Raw genomic sequence first — 22,610 nt, forward strand, 5'->3', positions numbered from 1 at the left:
TTCTTGCCTGGAGAATCCCAGGGATGGGGGATCCTGGTGGCCTGCCGTCTGTGGGGTCTCCACAGAGTCGGACACAACTGAAGCGACTTAGCAGCAGCAGCAGCAGCATAGAAGTGGAATCATACAATATTTGTCCTTTTGTGTTGTCTTTGAGGTTCATCCGTTGGGTACCATGTATCTTTTTAAGGCTAAGTAATATTCTACTGTGTGGATATACCACATTCTGTTTATCCACTTGTTTGTCAGGGGACATTTGAATTATTTCCCTTTTCAGTTTCTGTGAATAATGCAGCTACGAACATTGGTGTACGAACATCTGTTTGAGCCTCTGCTTCCAGTTTTTGGGTGTATATACCTGCAAGTGGGCTTCCCTCATAGCTCAGTCGGTAAAGAATTCTCCTGCCGTGCAGGAAACCCAGGTTCTATTTCTGAGTCGGGCAGATCCCCTGTAGAGGGAAATAGCAACCCACTCCAGTATTCTTGCCAGGAGAATCACATGGATAGAGGACCTTGGCAGGCTACAGTCCATGGGGTTGCAAGAGTCGGACATGACTTAGTGACTAAACCACCACCATACCTACAAGTGAAATTGCTGGATAACATTTCTGTGTTTAATTTTTTGAGGAACTACCATACTGTTTTCCATAGTGGCTACACAATTTTACATTCCCACCATGCAATACATAAAAGTTCCAAGGACTGATATGTTTTTTGATAGTATTTTAGGAACCTAAGAAAATTATAAAGTAAATCACTAATAATGTTACTACTAAAATTAATACTGTACCATTTAGATGTATTATTTTCAACAAAAATTTTCATATTTTTTACATAATGTTTGGTAATGTGATTCTTAAAAACACAATGTAGATAAAGAATATAGACATACTGTAAATTTTATGTTGTCAATATTGTTTTTAATACTGCTCTGTATTTTGTTGTTTTATAGTGGCATTAAAGAATTAACACTTTGAGTGTTGGTTTTGAACTTTTAGGCTGTCTTTACTTTTAAAATATAAAAAAAGTTGCATTGGACATCTTTGAATCAAAAGGTTTGTGTATTTCTTTGATTATTTCTTTAAGATAAGTTCCAAAGTGGTATTATTTGAAATATTTTTAAAATATAAAAGAAAGACATCTGTTTTACCTTTTCCAGGCAGCTACTCTTGGTATTTTGATGTATTTCCTCACATTGTTTGTTTTTATAAACTTGACCAGATTCTTTTGTGCTTATTAGTGAAGTTTTGCTGTTTATTCAGTTAAGAGGTGGATGGTAAGAGGGAGGAACTTATTCTATGGTTATTTTCCTGTTCTTTGTAGGGATATAGTAAATATGACCTTAGCACTGACAGTGGAGTACCAAGTCTAGGTTCTTAACAAACTTTATAGGAATGGTTTTCTTAAGTATGGAATCCTTCTCTCCACACCCCAAAACTTTACAATTTATTTAAATATAAATGTGAAAAAAATAGTGACATAGATTTTGTCTTCATCTCTCACAGCTTAATGATTCATACTAATAGCCTAAGGGCTAATAATAAATGATAACAATTGAAGTTATATTAAATGCTAACCCAGGTATTCTTCACTAAGAGACAAAAGTGTGGGTTTCATAGATATTACTAAACCTTACTGTAGATGATGACTGCAGCCATGAAATTAAAAGACACTTACTCCTTGGAAGGAAAGTTATGACCAACCTAGACAGCATATTAAAAAGCAGCGACATTACTTTGCCAACAAAAGTCCATCTAGTCAAAGCTATGGTTTTTCCAGTAGTCATGTATGGATGTGAGAGTTGGACTATAAAGAAAGCTGAGTGCCAAAGAACTGATGCTTTTGAACTGTGGTGTTGGAGAAGACTCTTGAGAGTCCCTTGGACTGCAAGGAGATCCAACCAGTCCATCCTAAAGGAGATCAGTTCATTGGAAGGACTGATGTTGAAGCTGAAACTCCAGTACTTTGGCTACCTGATGTGAAGAACTGACTCATTTGAAAAGACCCTGATTCTGGGAAAGATTGAAGGCAGGAGGAGAAGGGGATGACAGAGGATGAGATGGTTGGATGGCATCATCGACTCGATGGACGTGGGTTTGGATGGACTCCGGGAGTTGGTGATGGACAAGGAAGCCTGGCGTACTGCAGTCCACAAGGTCGCAAAGAGTTGGACACAACTGAGCGACTGAACTGAACTGAACCGAACCAAACCTTACCTCAGTTAAAATAGTTATTTTTGGATCATATCAGTGAGTTATTCTATTTAGTAAGACTTTACTCTTTCTCAGTAGGATATGATGTTTTAAAAGTTGTTTATTTATTTATCTATGGCTGCACTGGGTCTTCGTTGCTGCACAGGGCTTTCTCCAGTTGTGGCCAGCAGGGGCTACTCTTCACTGTGGTATGCGGTCTTCTCACTGTGGTGGCTTCTCTTGCTGCGGCTCCCAGGCCCTGGAGTGCTGGCTCGGTAGTTGTGGCGTGTGGGCTTAGTTACCCCGAGGTGTGTGGAATTTTCCCAGACCAGGGATCAAACCTGTGTGCCCTGCATTGGCAGGCAAACTCTCAACTTGTTGTGGATGACCAGGGAAGTCCCTGGGATATGATTTTAAAATAACTGAATAATGCCATAGATCAATTTTATTTAAGAAGAGATGATTACTTTAAATCATTGCTTTTAGAATATTTCACCCTGTTCAAATAACCCACCTCTTCTATTGTTCTACCCACTTGTCGACCTGTATTTGAAATGCCTCTGAAATTGCCTTCAGATAGTTTGTTGAGTTGGATTTGGTGATTCCCAAAGAAAGTGGTAAATCACTTCCTTTTCACTGTGGCCTTCAGTATGGGAGATCGCTAGAAACTGTCGTGCTTCTGAAGAATGGTACCTCCCTTGTTTCAGCTGTAAGCTTAGGAGCAGGATCCCTGCTCGATGCTGTGTGCTCTTGAGATATAGTAATAAGCCCTCTTCATGATGAATGATTGAAATCCTTCCCTTTTCAATCTCATCTCTCATCATAAAGGTCATGTGTTGTCCAAGCTGACATTAGAGATGGTTATAGTTTTGAACAAAAATATTAAAAGACCCTGATTTTTTACAACTAGCTCTACTCTCTTATATTCTGAGTCAATCAGGACTTTGTCCAGGGTGCAGTGATACTGACTTTGTAGCACAGGTTGACATTATCTCTGTTAGGTGGGATTCAATGAAAGAAGCAGAAGCACTGTGAGTGATAAGAGGGATTGACTGTAGGAATTCTTGGTGGGAATTTGGGAAGTGTTTAGGGTCTTTCTTTGTGTCTGTTGGTGGGCCTGGCATCGGTGGTGCCAGTAGATAGGAAGAGAAGATGCTTTTGCCAAGAGGATTGCCCGAACAGAATGCTGCCTGTGAAGATGAATCTCACCAGAACCTGGACCAGTCTCTGGTTGCCTCAAAGCCTCCAGTTTAGGTGAGGCAGCACCTGTCAAAGTGCTGGCGTCCTTCCCTGTTGAGTCGCACACCATCTGGCTGAGTGTTCAGAGAAGCCCAAGGAGGAGAACCAACAGGATCCAGAGGAACTGCAGGCACCTCTGTTTCCCCAAGGATATCTAGCAGCAGCTAGAATCATGGGCCCAGCTGCTGCCCCATGCCGGAGAGGTCACCAGACCTGACCTTGCACTGCCCTTCTTAAATATGGAAAATATAGCTACTGCTTCACTTCCACCTCCTAAAGCTCTGGCTCCCCAAGTTGACACAGCTCTCTCTTGTCCAAACAAATGCATGCTGATCCTCTCCCCTGAAGAGGACAGGAATTCTCTTTATTCATCTTTGGATGGTGCTCATTCCTCTTCTTGCTCAATCACATCCTCCTTGATAATCTTCTAACTTAAATCCTGAGATACAAAGTTAGTGACTATTAACACCTATTATTTTAGGATTTAGGGGAATGGGAGCCAAAAGGTCAGTCTATCCATCCATTCATCAACTAACTAACCATCAACAAGAGAAATCCAAAATTGGCTTCTACAGGAATGTCAAAATAAAGGAGAAATGCTTAATAGCTATTCCAGTTCTTGGGTCTCACCTGATCATGTGGTTATACCTGTTATTTTATAACTGCCTTTTCAACTTTCCGTATCCCTTTGTTCTCAGCAAACAGCTCACCTGGTCATGGGGCCTTGCCTGGTGGGATTTGCCTTAGCAGTTTGCTTGTAATGGGTTTTTGTGGTTTTCCATTAATTCTAAGCAGGGGATGTGGGAATACCAAAAGATAACCCTAGAGCAGGAGTCCCCAGCGTCTGGGATCTAATGCCTGATGATGAGGTAGAGCTGATGTAATAATAACAGAAATAATGTGCACAATAAATGTAATACACTGAATCATCCTGAAACCATACCCTCCCCCACCCCACCCTGGTCCTTGGAAAAACTGTCTTCCATGAAACCGGTCCCTGGTACCAGAACGGTTGGGGACCACTGCCCTGGAGGATCCCCCACACTCGAGACACACGGCTCCTCACCTCTGCAGTGTCATAGCAGTCCAGTTTCCTTTAATAGTCAGGATCATTTGCCCCAGCCAGTGCAGTAACCCCTTTCTTTGCCTTTTAGTTTCCTGGCCATGGGAACCCAAACTGGCCAAGTGGTAATCAACTTACAGTTAAATGGAACCATTGCTTTTTCCCCTGGTAGAAGCAGTTCTAACTGGGCAACCTCTAGACTAGCAGAGTCCAAAGTTTCAAGGATGGGAAGCAAACATTTCACTAGTGGATCACTAACGGTAATAGGAGCCATGTTTCCAGCCCTGTTTCCCAGGCCCATGAGTCCTGGCTGTGTGAGGAACAGCACTATTCACTGTTCTGGTAGTAAGCACTCTTTTTACTGCCTTCCACTTGATCCTTCCTACCATAATAGTCCTTACTCTTAGGTCAGGAAACCAGCCAGTTGTTGAATGCACGCATGCTAAGTTGCCTCAGTCATCTCTGACTCTGTGACCCTATGGACTGTAGCCGGCCAGGCTCATCAGTCCCTGGGATTCTCCGGGCAGGAATACTGAATTGGGTTGCCATGCCCTCCACCAAGGGATTCTTCACCACCCAGGGATGGAACCTGTGGAACACTTCTGTGTCTCCTGCACTGGCAGGCGAGTTCTTTACCACTAGCGCCACCTGGGGGTATCTGTTCTAATTGCACCTCCTGGAGCTGGGGAGGTAAGCACAGAGACCTCCTAGCTCCTTGCGTGATGCGCCTGAGCAGAACGGCGTTTATCATCTGTTTTGACCAAGTTCAGTCCACACTCTAACTGGTGGGTCATCATGGCATTATAGTTCTCCAGGAATTGTCAGATTACAGTCGCTGTCCAGGAACTTCTGAGAAGTTATTTTCCTTTTCCCAGTACACAATTACCTGAAGTTTCTCTGGAGAAGGATAGTGGTAAGATTTATTGCATGAAGTTTTAGCTGTATATGAGGGTCCTTTTTCAAAGAGCCCCAACCTCTACTTTACATAAGGAGCTTTGGATCTATAAATTGGCTCATTTCTGGGCACTGGTTGAAGGACTATGATTCTTTGGTGGTAATTCAAATCAGACGTGTTCACCAGAATCAGGCCTTTGTATACTGCCTGTACAGATCATGTAATCTATTTCTATTTCAGACTTCATGATCACCTAGCCAGTGCCAAAGTTGTCTTTAAGTCAGACTGTTCTAATTGTTACTTCTGGTTATTGCCCTTTGGGTTTCTCTGGTGGCTCAGATGGTAAAGAATCTACCTGCAGTACAGGAGACCTGGATTCCATCTCCGGATTGGAAAGATTCTTTGGAGAAGTGAATGGCAACCCACTCCAATATTCTTGCCTGGGAAATCCCATGGACAGAGGAGCCTGGCAGGCTCCATGGGGTCACAAAGAATAGGAAACGACTGAGCGACTAACACTTTCACTTTCTGTTGCCCATTTTGGGAACCACATCTGCCTTTCCTTTGGTCATGAATTGAATTGCTGACAATTAGCCCCTGTGTCTTAGAAATCATCATTCTCATTGATTCAGGTTGTCTAGTTGAAAGGCAGTACTTCCCATGGTCATTCCTGGCTTACAGAGAACAGCCAACCCAGACCTCTTCAGGGATTCATTCCCCTCATGAATGCATTTCTTACAGGCTTGGGAAAAGGAGGGTCTCCTGGATCCTCCTGGGGGATCGCAGGAGAGTGGATGATCAACCACTCTAGCACTCCCATCTCCCTAAGCTCCGAGTTCCTCTCCTTTAGTGTATACCCAGAAAGTTCTAGCCTTTCCATTTCATTGGCACCTACCCCTGTGTCATTCCATCCCAACTTTCTGATATTCATCTTTGGGGTCGGCTAAGTAAAGAATTAGAGCCACTCCTGGCCACTATATTTAGTGTACTAAATTCAGAATTTCTTATTGAATCCACACCAATAAATTTGGCTTCATTCACTATTGTGTATTGTTGGGCTTCCCTGGTGGCTCAGACTGTAAAGAGTCAGCCTGTGTGCAGGTGACCCAGCTTCAGTTCCTGGGTTGGGGGAGATCCCCTGGAGAAGGGAATAACAACCTACTTCAGGATTCTTACCTGGAGAGTGGAGAGGAGCCTGGCAGGCTGCATGCAGTCCATGGGGTGACAGAGTCAGACATGACTGAGCACAACAAGAGGAACTGACTTTTGCCCCCTGTCGGCCAAGGTGAGCCAGCACATCAGCCACAAGGTGAGCTGCAGCAGCGCCCGACCTTATGTCGACTGTAAACCTGGCTTCTGTTTCATTTCCACCTTCCAAATCTCAGACAGATGTCACTGGTGGCCGGCCCTAAACCTGGATCACACAAGCAGTTGATACAATACAGAAACACTAGAGCATCCTATTTTAAATCATAACCATAAGATTTTATCTCATGGGAAGACATTAGAACTGGACACTGATTAAAGCAGGCAGATGTTTTAGAAAGCAGCAAGGATGTCTGTAAAATTTTCTAGCTTCCACTGATGTACAAGGAAATCTCATTTTGACTTTAATATTTGGATTGTCTAGTATCATATGTTAAGGCTTCTTTATAAATTATCATGCTGCCCTTGTAATGCCAATTTTTAGTAGCACACTTGATTTCTCTTTTTACTGATACGTCATCTTGTTTATAATCACCAGCTCCTTACCATGTCACAGTATGAACCCAAATACAAACGTTTTTGTAAATGATAGCTAAGTAGTTAGGGGATCACTTTTAGGTAACTTCCTCTTGCTTTAAAGTCTAGTCATTTTACTGAAGTGATTTAGAAGATTGTTGGACCACTGGCCTCCAACATGATTTTTGTTATTGTTTAGTTGCTCTGTTATGTCTGACTCTTTTGTGACCATATGGACTGTAGCCCACCAGGCTCCTCTATCCAGGCAAGAATACTAGAGTGGTTTGCTGTTTCCTTTTTTAGGGGATTTGCCCAACCCAGGGATTGAACCCACGTCTCTTGCATTGGCAGGTGGATTCTTTACTCCTGAGCCACCAGGGAAGCACACCATGGTAAAATTAATAATTGTTTTTTATTAAATGCTTAACTGTGTACCAGGTACTGTGTTAAGAACTTTCAAAATTCTGTCTCATTTAATTTTTTATAGCAATACTGTGAAAGCTAGGTATTATCCCCACTTTACAGATAGGGATTTTGAGGTTCAGTTAAGTATAAGGTACTTAGCCTGAGGTCGCTCAGCCAGTGAGAGGAAGACCTAAGATATACCTCCTGTCTGGGTGGCTCCAAAACATGCACTGAACCACTCTTCTAGACTACTCTAAGTTTATACAGTTGATAGTGAGGAATACCAAGAAAATCAATCATAAGGAAACCTGAAATTGTGATTAATTCTGTCTGGTCATCGTATCTTTTTTCTTCCCTTGTAGCTCTGAGTGAGGAACTAGATTCTATAACAAGTGAGCTACATGCAGTAGACATTCAAATCCAGGAACTTCTGGAAAGGCAGCAGGAGCTCATTCAGAAAAAAAACGTACTAACGAAGAGAATAAAGCTGTGTTTAGAGGATTCCGATGCTGGGGAGAGCAGTGAATGTGATTCTTCACCTGCCTCTTGGAATAAAGAAGGTTTGCTCTCTTTTTTTTTTCTTTGCAAGTTTTGTTTCCTCTCGTTTCTTTGAACTGGAATTGAATCGTTGTGTCTGGGTCAGTGCTTTTTAGTAGTTTAGAAGTGAAACTAGCCATTCCTTAGGTGGCAAGGGAACTACTAGGCAGACCAGCCTTTACCCACGTCCTTTTAAAATGAAAGCCTTTATTATTCAGACCAAATATGTTTCTGACATATTGGAAACATATTTGCTTGGAGAAAGATGTTTATTTAACTCAATTTTCTTGGTTGTAATGAGAAGAAATTAAACAAGAAAAAAATTCAAACTCCTCATCAAAGTCTAGTTCATTCCCCTGCCCTAGTGAATAAATCTTCCTTGATTGAGGATCTTGCCAAACATCTTGTTTATCATTAGTTTAGAATACTGTAACTCTTGACAGAATTGCAGTGCTTTCTGGGCTTTGTTGTCCACTTTTTAAACAAGATATTGACACCAAAAAGTCCATATAATTGTTAACTTTGGTTCATGGTATTTGAGGTTTCTGATACTGTGAATTCCCTGACCAACACAGACTATTTATCAAGTACCTGACCTTGCTCCTTTCTCCTCTGTAGTTTATTTCTCACTGGCAAATGTTGTCATTTTATTCTGATATACTTTTTCTTATGATATATCATTATCATAAGATATATGATTTGCTTAGCTTCGTGAGTTAAACTGATCTCAAAATTATTATTATAAACATTAAATTATCCATAGTATTAAAAGTCTTATATATATTGATCTGATTCTTCTCTATTATAGAAGCAGCCATTCACATTTGTGTCTCATTATAATCTTAAATAGTTCTACTTATTATTCTCTTTCTAGATTTTCCATGGTCTGGTAAAGTTAAAGATGTTCTACAAAATGTCTTTAAACTGCAGAAGTTCAGGCCACTTCAGCTAGAAACTATTAACGTCACAATGTCTGGAAAGGAGGTATTTCTCGTTATGCCTACAGGAGGGGGAAAGAGCTTATGTTACCAGTTACCAGCATTGTGTTCAGATGGTGGGTATTAATAAACATTAATTTTAAGGTGAAGAAACATCATTTCTATGAATATATTTTTAAGTCTTAAAAAAATATCTCTATAGTGTATTTGCCAAAATCAAGTGCATTTTTTGTTTGTCTCTCCACTAATAGACATTTAATGGAGAAGGAACTGGCAACCCACTCCAGTATTCTTGCCTGGAAAATTCCATGGACAGAGGAGCCTGGAGGGCTACAGTCCATGGGGTTGTACAGAGTCGGACACAACTGAGCGCACGCATGAATAGATATTTAAGTGTTCACTTACAGAGGATATGTTAAAGACTGAGAGTAGTTCATTCTTTTATCTGATTCCTGAAACATCCTTGAAAAGCATGTTGTAGGAGAAAAAGCCCTAGAAAAGGAATCAGACCAGTCAATCCTGAAGGAAATCAGTCCTGAATATTCATTGGAAGGACTGATGCTGAAGCTGAAACTCCAACCTTTGGCCACCTGATGGGAAGAGCTGACTCATTTGAAAAGACCCTGATGCTGGGAAATATTGAAGGTGGGAGGAGAAGGGGATGACAGAAGATGAGATGGTTGGATGGCATCACTGACTCGATAGACATGAGTTTGAGCAAGCTCCAGAAGTTGGTGATGGACAAGGAAGCCTGGCATGCTGCAGTCCATGGGGTCGCAGAGAGTCTGACATGACTGAACTGAACTGACCATATTTAAATACAATGAGAAGGTACCAGTAAAGAGGGAGAAAGTGAGAATACAGCAAAGAGGACTAGTTGAGAGCGTGAAATCCATGATAATGTCTTAATCTGAATATGTTTTTTAAACTGGTCTGCTCTCTGCCCCAGGTTGTTTTAAGGAACAAACTATGGAAACCTAAGACCGCAAGATTTTAGCGATCTAAATAGCTCTCTTAGCTGTGAACAATTTCAGTTCTCACAGAAAGGGGATTTATTACCAGAACTTGAGTCAGTCAAGAAACTGTTAACTGATTTCTGCTCAGACTGAATTAATCTTGTGCAGTAAGTGGACGGGTACTCATGTATCATTCTGGATGATACAAGGTGCTATGTTTGCTTTGGAAAGCTTTTTTTTTTTTTAAAGAAAATTATTTATTTATTTGGCTCTGCTGGTCTTAGCTGCAGTATGTTGGGTTTTTTTGTTTTTTTAGTTGCAGCAGGCAGGATCATTAGTTGTGGCATATGGGTTCCACTGCCCTGACCAGGGGTTGAGCCTGGGGCCCCTGCATTGGGAGTACAGTCTTAACCACTGGACCCACCAGGGAAGTCCCTGGAAAGCATTTTTTTATAGTGAAGTATAGTGATTTAAAGTGTTGTTATTTTCCACTGTACAGCAAAGTGATTCACTTTTATATACACACACACACACACACACACATCCTTTTTTAATATTCTTTTCTGTTATAGTTTATCATAGAACTTTTTTCATTGTTTCTTTTTATTGGAGTATAATTGCTTTACATTGTTGTGTTAGTTTCTTCTGTACAACACATTTGGAAAGCTTCGGAATAACTTTTTCCTGATGTAACTGGATAGTATATGACTTGATTTATGTAATTTTACTGAGGTTACCAATACTGATTGTCAAGTATGATAGTAAGTTCAAAATGATATCTCTCCACGTTTTTATAGGACTAGATAAGGTGAGAGTTTTCTATATACAATCTTATGTCTATTTGGCTTATCATTTATTCATATTTACTTTCTGTAATAATGAAGGTAAGAAATAGGTGGCATATTGCTAAAGCTGCTTTGAAAATCAGTCTGAATTGGTGGGCAGGACCACAAGTTACAGTCAGTTCAGTTCAGTCTCTCAGTCATGTCCAACTCTTTGCGACCCCATGGACTGCAGCGTGCCAGGCCTCCCTGTCCATCACCAACTCCCAGAGTTTACCCAAACTCATGTCCATTGAGTCAGCGATGCCCTCCAAGCATCTCACCCTTTTCCTCCTGCCTTCAGTCTTTCCCAGCATCAGGATCTTTTCCAATGAGTCAGTTCTTCGCATCAGGTGGCCAAAGTATTGGAATTTCAGCTTCAACATTAGTCCTTCCAATGAATATTCAGGACTGATTTCTTTCAGGATGGATTGGTTGGATTTCCTTGCAGTCCAAGAGACTCTCAAGAGTCTTCTCCAACATCACAGTTCAAAAGCATCAGTTCTTCAGCTCTCAGCTTTCTTTATAGTCCCAACTCTCACATCCATACATGACTACTGGAAAAACCATAACCTTGACTAGACGGACCTTTGTTGGCAAAGTAATGTCTCTGCTTTTTAATATGCTGTCTAGGTTGGTCACAACTTTTCTTCCAAGGGGGAAGCATCTTTTAATTTCATGGCTGCAGTCACCATCTGAAGTGATTTTGGAGCCCCAAAAAATAAAGTCTGACACTGTTTCCTCATCTATTTGCCATGAAGCGATGGGACCAGATGCATGATCTTAGTTTTCTGAGTGTTGAGTTTTAAGCCAACTTTTTCACTCTCCTCCTTCACTTTCATCAAGAGGCTCTTTAGTTCTTCGCTTTCTGCCATAAGGGTGATGTCATCTGCATATCTGAGGTTATTGATATTTTCCCCTACAATCTTGATTCCAGCTTGTGCTTCATCCAGCCCAGCGTTTCCCATGATGTACTCTGCATATAAGTTAAATAAGCAGGGTAACAATAAACAGCCTTGATGCACTCCTTTTCCTATTTGGAACAACTCCTGATGTTCCATGTCCAGTTCTAACTGTTCCTTCCTGACCTACATACAGATTTCTCCAGTTACAGTAAAGAAGGTAAATAATTGAAACTTACTCTGGTGGTGGTATGAAATTTAAGGTGGATTTCTTTCTTTTTTAGGTTTTACCCTTGTGATTTGCCCACTGATCTCCCTTATGGAAGACCAGTTAATGGTTTTGAAACAATTAGGAATTTCAGCTACCATGTTAAATGCTTCTAGTTCTAAGGTATGCTCCTGTGGCTTTTATTGTATTTTATTTTTAATTTATACTCTTCAGTGAAGTAGGAACCTTAGCTACAATTGAGTTGCTTATAAAAGAAAAAACTGGTAACTATGTTGGAATCTAAAATCACCACTCATAGATCAGGCTAGCCCACTGCTTATTTTGTATGGTGTGTGAGCTCAGATTAGTCTATAGTTTTAAATGGTTATAAAAAAATCAGCAGTGTAATTTTCCTGGCAGTCCCAGTGGTTAAGACTCTACACTTCCACTGCAGAAGGCACAGTTTTGATCCCTGGTTTGGGAACCAAGACCCTGCATGCCGTATGGCATGGCAAAAAAATAAAATCAAAAGAAGAATAGTGAAGTGTGAAAATTAAAAGTGTGAAATTTTGTGAAGTGTGAAAATTATATGAGATTCAGATTTCAGTGACCATAAATAAAGTTTTATTGGAACAGAACCATCCTGGTTCTTTTATGTGTAGCCTCTGATTGTTTTCACACATGAGGACAGAGTTGAGTAGTTGTGATATGGGCTGCAACACCTAATGTTTTCTATCTAGCACTTTACAGGAAGTTTGCTGACTTGTTTCATAGTATCCATTCTAAAACAGTGAGGAAGAATTTCTGATTATGGGATATAATTAAATGCAAAAAATGAATTAGAAACAAGATACCCAACCTTGTGGAATTTCTTGTTTGGAAAAGGACTCTCTTACCTTTATCTGTACAATAAAGCATTTCCCAGGTGTTCTTTTTTAAAAAGCATATTATTAAAAATTTTCAAAATATACAAAAATAGAATAGTATAAAAACTGTTAAGTAGCTTTAACGGTTATCAACATATGGCCAGTTTTTTTCATCTGTATACCCCCAATTTCCCTCCCTGCCCACCCTTGGTTTATTTGGTTGAGACAAGTCCCAGACATCATACCATTTCAGTTGTAACTTCTTCAGTATATATCTCTAACATTAAAAAAAAAAGTAACTAAAAAATATAACTAAATGCCATTATCACATCTAAAAATTTAGTATTAGTTCTTTAAAACCATTAAATAAAAATACTCAGATTTCTGTCTCATCAAATGTTATTATCTGTTTAAAATCATGGTCCAGATTCACACATTATGCTGTATTGGTTGATATGTCCATAGGTTCCCTTTATTTCTTGTTTGTTTCCTGTGAAATTACTGTTTAGGTTTTTGTTTGTTTTTTTTTTTTTTCTTGGTCCTTAAGTTTCCTATATTCTATGTCTTCCTGATTGTATCCTTGTGATATTGTTCCACTTGTTACTTTTAGTCTAAAAGTTGACTGAATTTGGGCTTTTTTTTTTTTTTCTGTAAGAGTATACTTACTCCTGGTATCACTCAGGAGGTATTTAACACCTGGTTATTATTTTTTTGTGTGTGATGTTAGTTTTATCAGTGGGGTCACCTTATGTCTGCCTGCTTTATAATTATCAAGTTCTCGATCAGCTTTTCATTTAATGGCTTTTAGTAGCCACTGATGATAATTGCTTGCCTTAGAGCGTTATTTAATTATGGGGTTATAAGATGGTGATTTCTAATTCTCACGTCTTAAATTAGCTAGATTTTTCCTGTAAAAAAGAACTTTTTCCTTAACTCTTTGCAGATTGAAAGTTCTTTCTCTTTTTTGGGGACTTCCCTGATGGCTCAGATGGTAAAGAATCTGCCTGCAGTGCAGGAGACCCCCAGTTCAATCCCTGGCTCGGGAAGATCCCCTGGAGAAGGGAACGGCAATCCACACCAGTATTCTTGCCTGGAGAATTCCATGGACAGAGGAGCCTGGCAGGCTACAACTGCTGATAATAATTGCCTACCTTAGACCATTATTTAATTAGGGGGTTATAAAATGATTTCTAATTCTCACTTCTTAAATTAGCTAGACTTTTTCTGTAGAAAAGGACCTTTCCTTATTATTATTTGAAGATTGAAAGTTCTTTCCCTTTCTTTACCAGTTTTCATTATGGAAATGAAATGTCAAGTATTATGGGAAGAGTTGGTTTTCCAGCATTCTCCAAAGGTGGTCAATAAATTCTTTTTTTTTTTTTTTTTCAAGTATCATTTTAAACCTATGGATTTTTAACATGTTTGATGTCTTTCCATCCATGGTTATTATTCTTTTTTTTAATGTTGAAGTAGTCCCATGTTTGGGTAGTGAGAGTCTATTTAATTTGGCCCCTAGGTCTAACTCCTAGCTTTTGAGTCCTTGGTTTCTTTTCTAAGATACATCATGCTTATTTTGTGTATTTCTTCCCAGACCTGAAATCAGGCACGTCTTTAAGAAGTTCTGGTTCTTCTAGTCTTTCCCAAATAGTTTTAATTTATTTAAACTCTTGTGTCTTTTTAAGTGCTTTCTAGTTCAACAAAATGAATCTGTGGAGAACATTGCCTTCTCATACTGCACTTTTTTAAAATTGAAAAACAGAGTAATAATAATGGAAAGTACAGTGACCCTTGAACAATGTGAGGGTTAGGGGCCCTAACTGGCCACACAGTCAAAAGTCTGTGCTTAACTTACAGTCAGCCTTCCACATTCAGGGATTCAACTAGTTGTGGATCATGTGGTACTGTAGTCTTTACTACTGAAAAAAATCTGCATGTAAGTGCACCCATGCAGTTCAAATTGTAGGTGGCTCAGTGGTAAAGAATCTGCCTGCCAATGTAGGAGACATGGGGTTCCACTACTGGGTTTGGGAAGATCCCCTGGAGGAGGAAATGGCAACCCGCTCTAGTAGTCTTGCCTGGGAAATCCCATGGACAGAGGATCCTGGCGGGCTAGAGTCCACAGGGATCGAAAGAGTTGGACATGACCGAGTGACTAAGCATCTTCTCAGGCAATAGCTCAGATGTTTGCTCCTCTAAAATTTCTGGGACATATAGACCAATTGAAGTATTTAATACACTTCGCCATTTCTTAACAAAACTAGGAATATCTCGAGGAGTTAACAAACTGCTTTCCTGGGATGATGAAGGCATTTTGAGTTTCTATTTCTATCACATTCACTACTTCTTTTGATCCTTAATTAGATTAGAAGGAAAAATACAACATCCAATGTACTAAATATTATGGAAAACAACAGGACTAAGAACCAAATAGCTGTTACCTCTTAAGATGTATTCTTATTATATATAATACATAATATATAGAATCTCATTTTAATTATTCATAATTATAAAATCTTGATATAAGGAATCAGATACTTTGTAAAACCTAAATAGATTATGAATAGATTTGATAACATCATTAAAGTATCTAATCAAGAATAAATTTTGTTCTATGAAATCAGATCTATGAGATCTATGAAATGATTTCAAATATAACATTAAAATTAATAAAACCTGTCTTTATCACCATACTTACTGCATTTAGCTTACATTTTGGCATTTATTGTGAAAAATTTAGAATTATGCCTTCATGGAGTAAATGCTTTTTGGAGTGTCTTCATATTTGTTTTTGTGTTCTCTTTTTTGTCAAATGAGATTGATTATTCTTTTATCAACTGTCTGAATGTAAATAAATAACTAAAATGCTATTAGCATAGCTACCATGAAGCTCAGTACTGGGACATCATTTTAATTTTAATGAAGTAAGCATCTGCTGCTATAGTGTCCCAAGGCTGTTGCTTCTGAGTAATGAGCATCTTCATTTACCACTGAGTATTGCATTCTGCTGGCTTAGTTCTATCATTGTGTCTATATTTCCTTTCAATAGGAGCATGTAAAATGGGTCCATGCTGAAATGGTAAATAAAAACTCCAAGCTAAAGCTAATTTATGTGACTCCAGAGAAAATTGCAAAAAGCAAAATGTTTATGTCAAGACTAGAAAAAGCCTATGAAGCAAGGAGATTTACCCGAATTGCTGTAGATGAAGTTCATTGCTGTAGTCAGTGGGGACACGATTTCAGACCTGGTATGTATGTTCTGGGCTTCTCAGGTGCTGCAGTGGTAAAGAATCCACCTGCCAATGCAGGAGACACGGGTTCGATCCCTGGGTTGGGAGGATCCCTGGAGGAGGACATGGCAACCCACTTAGTATTCTTGCCTGGAGAATGCCATGGACAGTGGAGCCTGGTGAGCTACAGTTTATGGAGTCACAAAGAGTCAGACATGACAGAGTGCACACACACATGTATATTCTACCTAGAAAACTCCGTGATGCTAGGGACTCTTTTCTTATTCAGCTTTACATGATGCAAATCCTTTCCATTAAAATTATCCTCTTAGGTAGTCATTACTTATTTTTTTCTTGCCTTAATACAAGAGGAGCCAAGGCAGAATCTTTAATCTCTTTAATCCCCACCCACCACAGTAGTGCTTATTAGTCCAGTTGCCTTTCTCTTTTGAAATGTGTATATATTGTACTTTGTCATCTTTAGCCATAAAGATTTACTGATTTCTGGATTCTCCTTCATACTGTTGAGGAATTTGCTTCTGCTTCAAAGTTGTCTCTTTTAGTCGTCGTTTTAGGTATCTTCAGCACTCACTTCAGGATCTACACCCAGTGAACCCCTCAATGTTATAGTTCTGTGGTATACTTTAGTAACCTTATTCTTTGCTCCATCAGCATAATCCTACAGTCTTAGCCTAAAACAGATTGCTCAAACTTGTTCTATGCAAAAAAATCTGAAAATCAATTTTTTTTGCTATTGAGCTGTATGAGTTCTTTATCAATTTTGTGTATTAGCTAACCTCTTATCAGATATGTGATTTGCAGATGTTTTTCCCATTCCCTGGATTGCCTTTCATTATGTTGATGGCTTCCTTTGCTAGACAGAAGCATTTTAGTTTGAAGCAACCCCACCTGTTTTTTTCATTTTGTTTTTGCTGTTGGCCTCAGATTCAAGAAATCATTGCCAAGACTGATGTCAAGGAGCTTATCTCATTGGTTTTTGTCCAGGAGTTTTATGGTTCCAGATCTTACATTCGAGTCTGTAGTTCACTGAGAGTTCACTTTCGTGTATGGTGTCATATGAGGGTCCAGTTTTGTTCTTTATGCATGTGTCTGTCCAGTGTTCCCAACACCATTTATTGAAGAAACTATTGTTTCCCCATTATATATTCTTGGCTCCTTTGTAGAAGATTTATTGACTATATATATGTGGGCTTATTTCTGGACTCTGGGCTTTCATAACTTTCCAAACAGATAACTTCCTCCTCCCTGTTGTTATAGTAGCCTTTTTGACCTTAACATTGAGCCATTTCTACAACGTTTGTTCTTCACTTTTCTTCAAATAGTTGAACTACTTGAGGGTGTACTCAAGGACAACATAGCTAGTGATTTCGATGTATAGGATAAAATAGGAGCCCAGAGCAGTTTCCCTGAAGTGGGTTCTATAATAATCAAGCATTTTCTTGTCTGAGTTTAACACTCTTGGGTGGTGTCTGTGGTAGAAGGGTTTTGACAGATGGTCTTTTTATCTTTTATCCGTTGCCATAATTCAAACACCGTGACTGCTTCCACTCCATCTCTTGAATCCACTGTCCAGCAGGTGTAGACCAGTGCTTAGCTTCCTGGAGACATTTTGCAGAGCATTCCACCTGTGGCCAAGAGTGCTTGTTTCTGAAGAACCAGTTATAAAAGCAGAGTAAAGCCCATCTGTCACAAAGGCTAGGCTGCAGTGGCAGATTAGATACAGGTGGCTGTGGAAATAAACTCACGGTCATCTTGATGATCTGCCTAAAAGATCGGTCTTTTTTTAATTCCTGAAAGAATAGGAAGAGGGCTACTCTGTATTTTTTTTTTTTCCAGATTATAAGGCTCTTGGTATCTTGAAGCGGCAGTTCCCTAATGCGTCACTAATTGGACTGACCGCAACAGCGACCAGTCACGTTTTGAAGGATGCTCAGAAAATATTGTGCGTTGAAAAATGTTTTACTTTCACGGCTTCTTTTAATCGACCAAATCTCTATTATGAGGTATGTAATTCTATGTCAGTTTATTTTGTGAAGGATTTCAGCAGAGAGTTTCAGTTCAGTTCAGTCGCTCAGTCGTGTCTGACTCTTTGTGACCCCATGCAGCATGCCAGGCCTCCCTGTCCATCACCAACTCCCGGAGCCTACACAAACTCATGTCTATTGAGTCTGTGATGCCATCCAACCATCTCATCCTCTGTCATCCCCTTCTCCTCCTGCCCTCAATCTTTCCCAGCATCAGAGTCTTTTCAAAGTTTACTTTTTCATTATGTTTGTTTACATGAGTCATGCTGCTGCTGCTGCTAAGTCGCTTCAGTCGTGTCCGACTCTGTGCGACCCCATAGACGGCAGCCCACCAGGCTCCCCAGTCCCTAGGATTCTCCAGGCAAGAACACTGGAGTGGGTTGCCATTTCCTTCTCCAATGCATGAAAGTGAAAAAATAAAGTGAAGTTGCTCAGTCATGTCCTACTCCTAGCGACCCCATGGACTGCAGCCCACCAGGCCTCTCCGTCCATGGGATTTTCCTGGCAAGAGTACTAGAGTGGGTTGCCATTGCCTTCTCCCTACATGAGTCATAGTTATGTTCAAAAGTTTTTGAAAAATTGGGTGAGTATAAACAGATTTATTCATGAATGCTTGCTTCATATATCTTATGCTGTTTAATCCTTTGCTTGGTTAAGTAGAAAAAACTGTGTTGTTAAATTTGCATACACACGTTTTGTGTAAGGATGGAGAGAAAGCATGCATCGATTGAGGGACCTGGGACTTCCCTGATGGTCCTGTGGTTAAGACTCTGCTTCCAATTCAGGGGACATGGGTTTGATGCATGGCATAGCCAAAAAAATGAAAAAGATAACCAAGGACCCTAATGACATCTCTATAAAATTAATTATGAAATAATGCAAAATTATTATACCCTTAAAGATTTGCTAATACTCCCTATTTAGATTTTATTTAGTATATAACCTTGAAAGTTAAATAACCTCACAGCTGTTTTTACTTTCCAATCCTTTAAGGATAGACTTAATATTTTTCTGAGTTCTTACTGAACAGTTATTTGTGCCATGGTTTATGTTTTTACAAAAGTAGGGTCAGAAAATAAAGTCTTCATCTTTACAAGTTATTCATTGCGTCTATGCCTCCTCTTCTCTGGTGAATTAAAAATTAAGGATCAAGAAGAGTCTGGGTTGTGACAGGGTCAGATGAAATGAATGAAAGAATAATAAGAGAAAACACCATGTCCAAGAAAGAATGGCACCTTGAAAGTTGTAAGTAAATAACCACACGAATGGCACTCATTAATTTACTTTTTAATAAGTTAACTTTTTTTAGGTTCGGCAGAAGCCCTCAAACACTGAAGATTTTATTGAGGACATTGTAAAGCTCATTAATGGAAGGTACAAGGGCCAATCAGGTAATACAGAAACAAACCACCTATAAAGACTGAGCACTTTACAAAAGTAACAAATACTACAGCAGTTCACTAGAAAAAGATTAATGCATGGCAGAACATACTTGAAAATATCATGATAAAATTAATTTGCTTGGTGATCTTAGAAATCGGGTTGGCATTTACTAATGACACAGATTGTAAGAGTCATGAAACTGATTTGCTTATTTACACTTAATTGTATTAGAATAGGCCTAATGATAATGTTATCAATAGCACATATTTAGTTAAGTAGCTACTGTGTATAAGATGGAAGGCTAAGCAATGATGTTCTATAGGGATATAAAATATAGTTTTCTTATAATAAAGGACACATTAAAGAAATATAAAAAGTAAATGCTGAATGAGTTAAGTGTAAAGTTGTGTAAAGAAATATAAAAAGTAAATGCTGAATGAGTTAAGTGTAGTGTAAAGTTGTGTAAAGAAATATAAAAAGTAAATGCTGAATGAGTGTAGATGGAGTTGAGATTGTGTATAACATGTTCCAGGATTAATGCATAGATAGGTGTTACTAAAGCAAAGAATTGATATAAAAGTTGTATTTCAAAACTATTCTGTAGATTGCCAGGAGATATTAGTGGGTGCCCTGGGTAAAAGGAGTTCCAGGGTCAAATAAGTTTGAGAAAATCTGCAGGTTATTTATTCTTCCCACAGAGTCACAGGGTATATCAGCACCTTTGACGTTCTAACCAGCCTTGCAGATAGATACACCTGTTTAATTTTGTTCAATGCAGTGCTTCCTAAACTCATTTGTGCATGGAACTCTTTTTTCACAGCATACTTGTTTACGTCTTCTAGAGGATGAAGCATCAGTTTTAGAAATACTGTGTAGTGGAAGATAAAGTTGGAGAGAGAACTAAGATAATGGAAACCTAAACTGGTGGCTCCAGGCTCTAGAGCAAGTTGCTGATCAAATCTTGAGTTATACTGAAAAGTCAGTATGTGTTCAGGGCCTTGGAATTTTTCATAATTCTTTTTTTCCCCATGCATTGGAATTACCAGTATCTTGAGTGTGTGAGTTAAAAATTTTCCAGGAGTGTGCTGTATATGTCTAACCATTTGACATCTTTATTACAGGAATCATATATTGCTTTTCTCAGAAAGACTCTGAGCAAGTTACAATTAGTTTACAGAAACTGGGGATTCCTGCAGGTGCATACCATGCCAATATGGAACCAGAAGATAAGACCAAGGTTCATAGAAGATGGGCAGCGAATGAAATTCAGGTTAACTAATAGCTCTTTAATCAAAACCTAATTCACCTTTAAATGTATTTTAGCTTAATTAATATATACAATGTTAATACATTTTAGGTAGTTGTGGCAACAGTTGCATTTGGTATGGGAATTGATAAGCCAGATGTGAGGTTTGTTATTCATCATTCAATGAGTAAATCTATGGAAAATTATTACCAAGAGAGTGGCCGAGCAGGTATGTATAACTCATACCCAGAAGTAAGTTTTTAAAAGAGCTTTAAAAACACTGTAAGTGATATTTATTACTACTGTATTTTTAACTCTTTATTGGCTAGTATTTTTATAACAAACAATAAAGTCCTTTGAAGTTTTACATTTATTTGCCTATGGAGAAATTTTCCTTACGTTTTATTGGAATGTAATGAATTATTTCTTCTTACATTTGCTAAGGTAATTTGATATCCATCTTTGTCTCCTGAGTTTTTAATTAGTGGTTTCAAGTTTATAATTTGAACAACTGGATTATTTATGGACAGGTTTTTAAGCTAATAAAGCTGATTGTTGATAGTTCTCTTCAGTCGTATTTTTAAAAATCTGAGGACACCTGCTACAAATTAACTTTTACATCTCTATCTGAAATTTCTAGATATGATATATTTAGACTGAAATATCACCAGCAAATTTTATATTTATTATTTTTGCACGTTTGACTTTTTAAAGTAACTATGCAATCTGAAGATGCTTCCCACTGCAGGTCGAGATGACATGAAAGCAGACTGTATTTTGTATTATGGCTTTGGAGATATATTCAGGATAAGTTCAATGGTGGTGATGGAAAATGTGGGACAACAAAAGCTTTATGAGATGGTGTCCTACTGTCAAAACATAAACAAGTAAGCCACACACTTTTTTGTCACTTGTCAATTAAAAACAACGTGAAAGCATGTGATGTTTCTTGGGTCCTCACTTAAGTGAGTAAATAGGTTGGTGAAACATCAAGTGTAAAGCAGTAAAAGCAGATGTCTGAGGGTGTAGAAACCAGTACATGAACCTGCAGAATGCCTGGATTTAAGAACATATATTCTAAGATATGGAGAAGGCAATGGCATCCCACTCCAGTACTCTTGCCTGGAAAATCCCATGGACAGAGGAGCCTGGTAGGCTGCAGTCCATGGGGTTTCGAAGAGTTGGACACGACTGAGCGACTTCACTTTCACTTTTCACTTTCATGCATTGGAGAAGGCAATGGCAACCCACTCCAGTGTTCTTGCCTGGAGAATCCCAGGGACGGGGGAGCCTGGTGGGCTGCTGTCTATGGGGTCGCACAGAGTCGGACATGACTGAAGCGACTTAGCAGCAGCAGCAGCATTCTAAGATATAGAGAACAAACTAGTGGTCACCAGTGATGAGAGTAGGGGGAGGAGGTAGGAGTGTGGGAGGTATAGACTTTTGGGTGTAAGATAGGCTCAAGGATGTATTGTACAACACAGGGAATATAGATAATATTTTGTAATACTTGTAAATGGAAAGTAACCTTTAAAATTGTACAACAATAAAAAATATAGTATCTTAAGTTTAAAAAGAGAAAAAGAAAAAAGTTATTCTGTCTTTCTTCAAGAAAGATAACTGTTAACTTTTTTCTGAATGTTTGGTAGCAGTCACCTGTGAAGCCATCTATTCTTGGAGTTTTGTTTCTTGGGAGTTTTCAAATTACTGATTCAGTTTCATGACTGGTAATTGGTCTGTCCATATTTTTTTTTCTTCCTTGTTCAGTCTTGGAGATTGTACATTTCTAGGAATTCGTCCGTTTCATCTGGTCATCCATTTTATTGGCAAATATTTGTCCATAGTAGTCTCTTAGGTCTTTCGTATTTCTCTGGTGTAGGTTGCAACTTTTTCATTTCTGATTTAATTGACTTGGGCTTTTTTCCTTGATGGGTCTGGATAAAGATTTATTAATTCTGTTTTTCTTGA

The 22,610-nt window shown here is 38.9% G+C and overlaps 1 protein-coding gene across 1 annotated transcript in view; it reads left to right on the forward strand.

Moving 5' to 3' along the window:
* The window catches only part of RECQL (RecQ like helicase), a 33,092-nt gene that overhangs the window by 4,759 nt on the left and 5,723 nt on the right, over positions 1–22,610 (forward strand). The window contains exons 3-11 of the mRNA XM_061417685.1: positions 7,876–8,073; positions 8,925–9,104; positions 11,952–12,058; positions 15,788–15,986; positions 17,826–17,992; positions 19,323–19,404; positions 20,518–20,666; positions 20,754–20,871; positions 21,391–21,529. Coding sequence (XP_061273669.1) covers positions 7,876–8,073; positions 8,925–9,104; positions 11,952–12,058; positions 15,788–15,986; positions 17,826–17,992; positions 19,323–19,404; positions 20,518–20,666; positions 20,754–20,871; positions 21,391–21,529 — 1,339 coding nt within the window. The remainder of the gene's footprint in view (positions 1–7,875; positions 8,074–8,924; positions 9,105–11,951; positions 12,059–15,787; positions 15,987–17,825; positions 17,993–19,322; positions 19,405–20,517; positions 20,667–20,753; positions 20,872–21,390; positions 21,530–22,610) is intronic.

The sequence above is a fragment of the Bos javanicus genome, chromosome 5 (assembly GCF_032452875.1).
Source record: "Bos javanicus breed banteng chromosome 5, ARS-OSU_banteng_1.0, whole genome shotgun sequence".
NCBI lineage: Eukaryota > Metazoa > Chordata > Mammalia > Artiodactyla > Bovidae > Bos > Bos javanicus.